The 11,375-nt window shown below is 44.1% G+C and overlaps 1 protein-coding gene across 1 annotated transcript in view; it reads left to right on the top strand.

The window, feature by feature from the left end:
- The first annotated feature begins 2,221 nt into the window (after positions 1–2,221).
- The window catches only part of COMMD5 (COMM domain containing 5), a 43,962-nt gene continuing 34,808 nt past the window's right edge, over positions 2,222–11,375 (top strand). Inside the window, exon 1 of the mRNA XM_079962940.1 lies at positions 2,222–2,466. Within this exon, the coding sequence (XP_079819066.1) occupies positions 2,301–2,466 (166 nt within the window). The 5' untranslated portion in view covers positions 2,222–2,300. The remainder of the gene's footprint in view (positions 2,467–11,375) is intronic.

Below are 11,375 nucleotides of genomic sequence, written 5' to 3'. Positions count from 1 at the left end.
GCAAAGCCGGTCTCGAAGGTACACATCGCAGCTTAAAAACTGATGGGATCTGATGGAAAATGGTTTGAGGGAAAGCGTATCAAAGAGGAGTGTTTTGAAATAAACTACAGTATACTTATGGATTGTGGCTAATGCCGTGTGCATTAGACTTTAAACAACAGCAGCGGGAGCGCACTGGAGCCACAGTAAGCAGCAACGTGTACACAGCCTGTGTTGCTGGCGTAAATTCCCGCTACGGCTCACTTGTGCATACAAATATACATTTATCTTTCACTGCGATCCTATATATGCCTGCTGAGAAGTAAGACCTCTATCTTTCAAGTGAACTTGTTTGCAGTTAAGTGGATCCGGACTGCAGGCTTTATCAGCAAGTTAAAAATAAATAAGTACAGGCATATAACATTATTAGATGAGTGTGGTTTGTATCTATAAAAGCTTTTTTTTTTCGTTTTAAGAAGATTCTTTATTACAAAACAATTTACATAAAACACCTCATCCGACATTACATACCCTTTAACTTCCTATTCACCTCATTGTGTTTTTTATACCTTAAGAGTGTATACGCACTTCATATTTATTATTCTTCTCAGTTAATTATGGGGGGGGGGGATTTTACTCTATAATTTCATTGAACTTCAAGATTCAATCCGAATCTGTCAGGAGATTTGTGTTATTGCAGTACTTTTAAAGATATTCTTTGAACATTATCCAATCTTTACTAAATTTCTGGTTAGAGATTCCCCTTATTCTCCCAGTCATCTTGCAAGTTCTGAATATTCTATCTTCTTTGTTTGCCAATCAGCTATTGCGGGGATTACATCACATTTCCAATTTTTTGCTATTAAAATCCTCGCCGCTGTGGTTGCGTACACATGAGGGTTCTGGGGCGGAGGGTTGTATATCAATGGACATAATGCCTAACAAAAAGGCTTCAGGGTGTGTGTTTTTTAACGAAAATTTAAAGATCTTTTTGAGTTCATTGGATATTATGTCCCCAAATGATCTTATCTTCACACAGTCCCATCACATTTGCAACCGCTTTTTTGCATCTCCAGCAAACGTCAGAGCTTTTCTTCTACATCTTGGCCAGTTTGGCCGGGGGCAGATACCATCGGTACAGCATTTTCATTATGTTTTCTCTCCGAAGCCTTTCATATATATATATATATATGTCCAATGTCCCGGGCCCAATGGACCATAACTGATTTTACCTCTTCCTCCTTGACTTCTTGTCTATAAAAGTTAATGGCGCAGAGCAATTTATTATAAAAGTATGTTGCTGTGACTGGACATAATTTGCAAACCTAGCCATTATAGCCAAATCATATAATTATGAATGATGATTACTATTCTTATTTGTCGTCCTGACTTGTTTATTCAATTCACAGGTGCAGATGCAAAGTACTGTTACGTGTGCCTAGAACGGTGACTGTTCAATTTGAGCTAATGTTGATAACTGTTTACATACATAGACGGGTCCGGGTTCACACATTTCTTGATTCCTCTAACAAGCAGCTAGCTGAATGGACCACACTAGAAGCACCCTTTCCACCTGAATATTACGTAACCGTTATCTCACACCATAATGTAAGAATTGGTACTTTATTTTTAGCAATGCTTAGGGTTTTTTTTTAAGAAAATGACAAAAACTGGCTGTGATTAATCTGCAGCATTTTAAACAAACTGATGCAAACAAATTTAAAATATCTGGAGGGCGCCAGGTTGGGTAAGCCTGTTATATCTGCGCATTATTTGCGGAGTGTCCTATTCCTGCCTCACAGGACGCTATTCCCGTTGCAGTCATCAAACGATGGATTTACAAGTATGCAGACGGACGCTCTTTGTCGGGGCGCGAGCTTTTATCCTTTACTTCCCGAAGACAGTCAAATTCATAGAATCACAGAATCATAAAGTCGGAAGGGACACCAAAGGTCCTGTAGTCTAACCCCGCGGAATGCAGGGATCTCAACTATACCATCCAGGACAGATGGCCACCCAACCTACAAGGAAGCAGAGGCCACCTCCTCTCGTGGGAGTCTGTTGCACCGTCAAACAGCTCTCACTGACAGAAGGTTATTCCTGATGTTTCGTCGGAATCTCCTGCCTTGCCATTGGTTCGAATTCTGCGCTCCAGAACAAGCTTTCTCCCATCCTTCATTTCGGACTTTGGGCCATTAGGGGGCGCTCGAATGAAATAGAACGTTCCCCGGGAAGAGGAGAGTCACGTGACTTGACAGCCGGGCCTGCATTTTTTTTCTCTTTCGTTTTTGCAAAGCCTTGCAGAGGGGGCTCCTGCTGCCATGGCTGCGATTGCGAAGGCCCTGTTACCCCATTACCAGCACTCGGGACTCGAGACTAACCTCAGCAGGGTCAGCTTTCTGGGGGCTCGGATACCCGCAGAGGTGGAAGCGATGGCCAGGAGCGTTCGGGAGCTGGACAAGGAAACCTTTCGCAAACTCCTCAAAGGTAAACAAACGCTTTGCCGGCAGGCCAGGTAGAGGGGTGGAAATAGGGAACGAGTTCTTGCCTTTGAGAGCTTATCCTGCTTAGGCGCTGGTTAGCTTAACCTCCTTCCAGCGATCCTGAAGTGAGCTTGGTCGTAGGCTCTGCGTGGCCCTTTCCTCACGCTCCCATCAGTTGCTCCTGACAGCAGGACATCTTACTGTTACTGCTTTTGTGCTTCTATCTTAACTGCTTAAGTTTCTTGCGGATTGCTTCCAGCGCTGCGATGTGAAACTGACTAGTTAATGTGATGGCCACAGGAAATATTGTTAATCAGTTTTGCCATTAAAACAGTTTATTACACTTCTTATAAACTGGGTGGTATAATTTTACTTGCATGTTTCTGTTTGTTGCAATGTGCCGGCCAGTTGCTTAGCCCCCTTTCCTGGGCAAGGTTCTGGAGTGAGTGGTCACAGACCAGATCCAGGCACTTTTGGTGGAAGAAACTGATTTCCTGGAACAGGGTTTGGCCTGGTTTTGCCACAGAAACTGCTTTGGTTACCCTGTATGGTGACCTTTGTGGAGAGAGAGAGACAAGGGAAGCATGTCCCTGTTAATTGCTCTCAACCTCTTAGCGGCTTTCAATACCATCAACCATGGTATCCTTCTTGAGTGACTCTGAACTGGGGCTGGGTGGCACCGCTTTGCGGTGGTTCCAGTCCTACTTGGATGGTCGTTCCCAGAGGGTGTTACTTGGGGAATGCTTTTCAGCCCTGTGGAACCTTCAATGTGGGGTTCTGCAGGGCTCAATCCTATCCCCTATGTTGTTTAACCTCTACATGAAACCACTGGGTGGGGTTATCCAGAGGTTTGGAGTACGTTGTCAGCAGTATGCTGATGTCACTCAGCTCTAGTTCTCCTTTACATCTGCAGGTGAGACAGTGGAAGTGCTGGACCAGGGTTTTGCCTCAGTAATGGACTGGATGAGACCCAACAAACTGAAGCTCAATCCAGATTAGACTGGGACACTGTTAGTGGGTGGTTCCCTAGACCAGATGGGTGGGAGATCGTCTGCTCTTGATGCAGTTGTCTATGCTCTGGCAACCTCAAAGTTAGATTACTGCAATGTGTTAGAGGTGAAGTTGCCTCTGAGGACGCTTTGGTAACTCCAACTGGTGCAGAATTTGGTGGCCAGGTTGTTCCAGGAGCAAAATACAAGTCAGATTTTACATATGTATATAGTTTTAATTCTATTAATATTTAATTGCTTTTCAATGATAGCTTTTTCTGTTCTTGAATTCCGTCAGGGGAAAAGGTGCAATTTAATAAATAAATATAAAAGATAATAAAACTATATAACAATGCCCCCTGTAATGGCCTCTTCACAGATATTTTTCCCTGTGATCCCCAAGCTCAACAACTCTGATATCCTAAAAAAAATTCAGCAACTTTGTCTGCCCCCCCCCCAAAAAAATCCTGGCTATACCCAGGAAAGTGAAAGACAGAGCTATAGCCACACATTTATTTTGTCACACCAAGAATAAAGGTTAACACTTTAGAAGAATTCTAAAATCCATATTCGGACAGTCCCTTTACTAGGTCTGTGTAAATGCCATGAAATAGTGTGAAGAAAAAAAAGGTAAAGGACCCCTGACAGTTCAGTCATGAACGACTCTGGGGTTGCGGTGCTTATCTCTCTTTACTGGCTGAGGGAGCTGGTGTTTGTACGCAGACAGTTTTTCCAGGTTATGTGGCCAGCATGACTAAGCCGCTTCTGACGAAACCAAAGCAGCGCATGGAAATGCCATATACCTTCCTGCCGGACCAATACCTATCTATCTGTTAGTACTCTGATGTCCTTAAAAATAGTTGAGTCTTAAAATTATTGTTGCAATTCTAGTTCCATTTTTTCCATAAGTGGGAGTGCTTGCACAAATGTTCACAATGGACAAATTAATTACAGTCAGATTAAAGACACTTGGGGTTAAATCTTTTCAGGTTGCGTTCCGCAGCGACCCAGAAGTACTGGAATGGGTTACTTCTGGGTTTCGCCGTTCACGCATGCGCAGATGCTCAAAATGACATCACACACAGGCACAGAAGCAGTGAATTGCGATGCGCAGGCGCGGGTTGCATTCTGCTCAGGTTGCGAATGGGGCTCCGGAGGTTTGGAGTACGTTGTCAGCAGTATGCTGATGACACTCAGCTCTAGTTCTCCTTTACATCTGCAGGTGAGACAGTGGAAGTGCTGGACCAGGGTCTTGCCTCAGTAATGGACTGGATGAGAGCCAACAAACTGAAGCTCATTCCAGATTATACTGAAGCACTGTTAGTGGGTGGTTCCCTAGACCTGATGTGTGGGAGGTTGCCTGCTCTTGATGGGGTTACGCTTCCCCTGAAGAAGCAGGTTCACAGCAGTGGCCCAGAGCGCCTTCCATCAGCTTTGGCTGGTGGCCCAGCTATGCCCCTGTCTGGACAGGGATGGCCTAACTACTGTTGTCTATGCTCTGGTAACCTCTCGGTTAGATTACTGCAATGTGTTAGAGGTGAAGTTGCCTCTGAGGACGCTTTGGTAACTCCAACTGGTGCAGAATTTGGTGGCCAGGTTGTTCCAGGAGCAAAATACAAAACAGATTTTATATATGTATATAGTTTTAATTATATTAATATTTAATTGCTTTTTAATGATAGCTTTTTCTGTTCTTGAGTTCCATCAGGGGAAAAGGTGCAGTTTAATAAACAAATGTAAAAGATTATGAAACTATAATAATGCCCTCTGTCATGTCCTCTTCACAGGTATTTTTCCCTGGGATCTCCAGGCTCAACAACTTTGATATCCTAAAAAAAATTCAGCAACTTTGGCTGCCCCCCCCCTAAAATCCTGCCTATACCCAGGAAAGTGAAAGACAGAGCTATAGCCACACGTTTATTTTGTCACACCAAGATAAAAGGTTAACACTTTAGAAGAATTCTAAAATCCGTATTCGGACAGTCCCTTTACTCGGCCTGTGTAAATGCCATGAAATAGTGTGAAAAATTAAGAAGGTAGAGGACCCCTGACAGTTAAGTCCAATCGCGAACAACTCTGGGGTTGCAGCGGTCATCTCGCTCTATGTCCAGACATTTTTCCGGGTCATGTGGCCAGCATGACTAAGCCGCTTCTGGCGAAACCAGAGCAGCACATGGGAACACGGTTTACCTTCCCACCGGAGTGGTACTTATTTATCTGCTAGTACAGTGGTACCTGAGGTTAAGAACGAAATTCGTTTTGGAGGTTTATTCTTAACCTGTAACTGTTCTGAACCTGAGGTACCACTTTAGCTAATGGGGCCTCCCGCTGCTGCTGCGCCGCCATTGCGCGATTTCTGTTCTCATCCTGTAGCAAAGTTCTTAACCCGAGGCACTATTTCTGGGTTAGCGGAGTCTGTAACCTGAAGTGTCTGTAACCTGAAGCATCTGTAATCCGAGGTACCACTGTACTTTGATGTGCTTAAAAATACAGTGGTACCTCAGGTTAAGTACTTGATTCGTTCCGGAGGTCCATACTTAACCTGAAACTGTTCTTAACCTGAAGCACCACTTTAGCTAATGGGGCCTCCTGCTGCTGCCATGCCACCGGAGCCCGATTTCTGTTCTCTTCCTGAAGCAAAGTTCTTAACCTGAAGCACTATGTTTGGGTTAGAGGAGTCTTTAACCTGAAGCGTATGTAACCTGAGGTACCACTGTAGTTGAGTCTAAAAATTATTGTTGCAATTCTAGATCCATTTTGTACCATAAGGGGGAGTGCTTGCACAAATGTTCACCATGGAAAAATTAATTACCTGAGGAATGCTTTTTAGCCCTGTGAAACTTTCAATGTGGGGTTCCTCAGGGCTCAGTACTATTCCCTATGTTGTTTAACATCTACCTGAAACTGCTGGGTAGAGTTATCCAGAGGTTTGGAGTACATTGTCAGCAGTATGCTGATGACACTCAGCTCTAGTTCTCCTTTACATCTGCAGGTGAGACAGTGGAAGTGCTGGACCAGGGTCTTGCCTCAGTAATGGACTGGATGAGAGCCAAGAAACTGAAGCTCAATCCTGATAAGACTGGGGCACTGTTAGTGGTTGGTTCCCTAGACCTGATGGCTGGAAGGTCGCCTGCTCTTGATGGGGTTACATTTCCCCTGAAGAAGCAGGTTCACAGCTTGGGGGCACTCCTGGATTCTTTGCTGTCACTTGAGGCTCAGGTGGCCTCAGTGGCCCAGAGCGCCTTCCATCAGCTTGGGCTGGTGGCCCAGCTACGCCCCTATCTGGACAGGGATAGGCTAACTACTGTTGTCTATGCTCTGGTAACCTCTCGGTTAGATTACTGCAATGTGTTAGAGATGAAGCTGCCTCTGAGGATGATTTGGAAACTTCAGCTGGTGCAGATAACAGCGGCTAGGTTGTTCACTGGAACAAGACGGTTTGAATATATTACACCAATAGTGGTCCGACTGCACTGGCTACCAATGGGTTTCCAGGCCCAATTCAAAGCGCTGGTTTTGACCTATAAAGCCTTCAGCGGCTCAGGACCACAATACCTCAAGGTCCACCTCTCTCCATATGAACCCTTATATCCCACACCCTTATATCATAATCTGAGGCCCTCCTTCGTGTTCTTCTCCTTGAGAGGTCCGGAGGGTGGCAACACGAGAACAGGGCCGTCTCTGCAGTGGCTCCCTGTCTGCGGAATGCTCTCCCCAGGGAAGTTTGCCTGGCACCTTCATTATACACCTTTAGGCGGCAGGCAAAAACATTCCTTTTTAACTAGTCCTTTGGTTGATCTGATTTACATACTGTGCCCTTTTAAAATGTGTTTTTTTTGGGGGGGGCTCACTATTGAGTTGTTGTTTTTCTTTTTATTATATATTTTGTGGTTTTATATCTTGATTTTATTCCTTGAACTGCCCTGGGACCCCCAGGTATAGGGCGGTATATAAATTCATTCAATAAATACAGTAAATGAAATGAAATGAAATGAAATCTGCTTTGTAATTAAAATAGTGAGTTGCACTTATTTCAATTGAAGAAGTGTGCATAAAAATGGATATATTGGTAAAAATAATATACAAAACTGCATTACATTTGGGGAAGTTACTTGCCAACATGTGTACCTAAGTCAAGACTGCATGTAAAAATGTGTTTATAAGGGAAACTTCACACTAAAGTACTGATGCATTTTCATGAGTTTTGTTTTAATTCAAATTCCTGCATAATGTGGAGAACTGCATTTAAGATTGGAAAAATGAGAAACTGCAAGAACCATAATTGGCAGATCCTTTCTTGCCTGGTTACTATGCTGGTTCCTGATTTGATGTTGGTTTTTTCCAGTGGTGGTGTGATATAGTCTCTTTAGGATTGGCTTGTGGGTTGCGTGGGAACTTGTTAGAAGTCCTGGAATAATGAGCCTAAACACAGGTGCCTCTCATATTCAATGGAATGACTGTGACTGATTCTCAGTTAAATATCTGGCTAGATAATAGGACAGTCTTAAGCCAAGTTAAGAGCTTTGAGAATTTAAGGAAGAAAAGTCAGTTGATCCAGGGACAGTCCACATATATATTGGCCTATTCCAACCTCTTTTTCTTTATGGTGAGTGCTCCTGCCCAGGCTGCACAAAAAAGGCAATTTGGCTGCAGAAATTCATTCTAAAATCCGTATTCAGACAGTCCCTTTACTCGGCCTACGTAAAAGCATTAAATAGAGCGAAAAATAAAAAAAGGTAGAGGACCTGTGAGAGTTAGGTCCAGTTGTAAACGACTCTGGGGTTGCGGCGCTCATCTTGCTCTATGCGCCGAGGGAGCCGGCGTTTGTCCTCAGACAGTTTTTCCAGGTCATGTGGCCAGCATGCGTAAGCCACTTCTGGTGAAGCCAGAATAGTGCACAGAAACACTGTTTACCTTCCTGCTGGAGTGGTACCTATTTATCTGCTAGTACAGTGGTACCTTAGGTTAAGAATTTAATTCGTTCTGGAGGTCCATTCTTAATCTGTCTCTGTTCTTAACCTGAGGTGCCACTTTAGCTAACGGGGCCTCCCACTGCCACTGTGCCGCCATCACACGATTTCTGTTCTCGTCCTGAGCAAAGTTCTTAACCTGAAGCACTATTTCTGGGTTAGCAGAGTCTGTAACCTGAAGTGTCTGTAACCTGAAGCGTCTGTAATCCTAGGTACCACTGTACTTTGATGTGCTTAAAAATAGTTGAGTCTTAAAATTATTGTTGCAATTCTAGTTCCATTTTTTACCATAAGGGGGAGTGCTTGCACAAATGTTCACCACGGAAGAATTAATTTCTTGGGGAATGCTTTTCAGCCCCATGGAACCTTCAATGTGGGGTTCCGCAGGGCTCATTCCTGTCCCCCATGTTGTTTAACATCTACATGAAACCACTGGGTGGGGTTATCTGGAGGTTTGGAGTACGTTGTCAGCAGTATGCTGATGACACTCAGCTCTAGTTCTCCTTTACATCTGCAGGTGAGACAGTGGAAGTGCTGGACCAGGGTCTTGCCTCAGTAATGGACTGGATGAGAGCCAACAAACTGAAGCTCAATCCAGATTAGACTGAAGCACTGTTAGTGGGTGGTTCCCCAGACCTGATGGCTGGAAGGTCGCCTGCTCTTGATGGGGTTACACTTCCCCTGAAGAAGCAGATTCACAGCTTGGGGGCACTCCTGGTTCCTTTGCTGTGACTCAAGGCTCAGGTGGCCTCAGTGGCCCAGAGCGCCTTCCATCAGCTTGGGCTGGTGGCCCAGCAACGCCCCTGTCTGGACAGGGATGCCTAACTACTGTTGTCCGTGCTCTGATAACCTCAAGGTTAGATTACTGCAATGTGTTATACGTGGGGCTGCCTCTGAGGACGGTTTGGAAATTTCAGCTGGTGCAGAATTCAGCTGTCAGGTTGCTCATCAGAACAAGACAGTTTGAGCATATTACACCGATCCTGGTCCGACTACACTGGCTACCAATTAGTTTCCGGGCCCAATTCAAAGTGCTGGTTTTGACCTATAAAGCCTTAAATGGCTCAGGACCGCCTCTTTCCATCTGAACCTACCCGGACCCTGAGATCATCTTCTGAGGTCCTCCTTTGTGTGCCTCCTCCTTGAGAGGTCTGGAGGGTGGCAACATGAGAACAGGGCCTTCTCTGCAGTGGCTCCCTGTTCATGGAATGCTCTCCCCAGGGATGTTCGCCTGCTGCCTTCATTATACACCTTTAGGCGCCAGGCAAAAACATTCATTTTTAACTAGTCCTTTGGTTGATCTGATTTACATACTATGCCCTTTTAAAATGGTTTTTTTGTGGGGGGGGGCGCTATTGAGTTGTTGTTTTTCTTTTTATTATATATTTTGTGGTTTTATATCTTGATTTTATTCCTTGAACTGCCCTGAGGCCCCCAGGTATAGGGCGGTATATAAATTCATTCAATAAATACAGTAAATGAAATGAAATGAAATGAAATCTGCTTTGTAATTAAAATAGTGAGTTGCACTTATTTCAATTGAAGAAGCATGCATCAAAATGGATATATTGGTAAAAATAACATACAAAACTGCATTACATTTGGGGAAGTTACTTGCCAACATGTGTACCTAAGTCAAGACTGCATGTAAAAATGTGTTTATAAGGGAAACTTCACACTAAAGTACTGATGCATTTTCATGAATTTTGTTTTAATTCAAATTCCTGCATAATGTGAAGAACTGCATTTAAGATTGGAAAAATGAGAAACTGCAAGAACCATAATTGGCAGATCCTTTCTTGCCTGGTTACTATGCTGGTTCCTGATTTGAAGTTGTTTTTTTCCAGTGGTGGTGTGATATAGTCTCTTTAGGATTGGCTTGTGGGTTGCGTGGGAACTTGTTAGAAGTCCTGGAATAATGAGCCTAAACACAGGTGCCTCTCATATTCAATGGACTGACTGTGACTGATTCTCAGTTAAACATCTGGCTAGATAATAGGACAGTCTTAAGCCAAGTTAAGAGCTTTGAGAATTTAAGGAAGAAAAGTCAGTTGATCCAGGGACAGTCCACATATACTTATTTATCTACTAGTACTTCGATGTGCTTAAAAATAGTTGAGTCTTAAAATTATTGTTGCAATTCTAGTTCCATTTTTTACCATAAGGGGGAGTCCTTGCACAAATGTTCACCATGGAAGAATTAATTACAGTCATACCTCGGGTTAAATGCACTTCGGGTTAAATCTTTTTAGGTTGCGTCCCGCGGTGACACGGAAGTACCGGAACGGGTTACTTCCCGGTTTTGCCATTTGCGCATGCGTAGATGCTCAGAATGACATCCCACACAGGGACAGTAGCGGTGAATCGCGACCCAGAGACGCACAGATGCGGGTTGCCTTCTGCTCCAGTTGCAAAAGGGGCTCCGGAACACCATTTCTGTTCTCATTCTGAAGCAAAGTTTTTAACCCGAGGTACTATTTCTGGGTTAGCGGAGTCTGTAACCTGAAGTGTCTGTAACCTTAAGCATCTGTAATCCGAGGTACCACTGTACTTTGATGTGCTTAAAAATCGTTGAGTCTTAAAATTATTGTTGCAATTCTAGTTCCATTTTTTACCATAAGGGGGAGTGCTTGCACAAATGTTCTCCACGGAAGAATTAAAGGTAATTACAGTGGTACCTCGGGTTAAGAATTTAATTCGTTATGGAGGTCCGTTCTTAACCCGAGACTGTTCTTAACCTGGGGTACCACTTTAGCTAATGGGGCCTCCCGCTGCTGCTGCACCGCCACTGCACAATTTCTGTTCTCATCCTGAAGCAAAGTTCTTAACCCGAGGTACTGTTTCTGGGTTAGCAGAGTCTGTAACCTGAAGTGTCTGTAACCAGAGGTACCACTGTACTTGGGGAATGCTTTTCAGCCCCATGGAACCTTCAATGTGGGGGTCCGCAGGGCTCA

The sequence above is a fragment of the Podarcis cretensis genome, assembly GCF_951804945.1.
Source record: "Podarcis cretensis genome assembly, chromosome: Z".
Lineage (NCBI taxonomy): Eukaryota > Metazoa > Chordata > Lepidosauria > Squamata > Lacertidae > Podarcis > Podarcis cretensis.
This window is presented reverse-complemented; position numbering and strand designations above follow the sequence as displayed.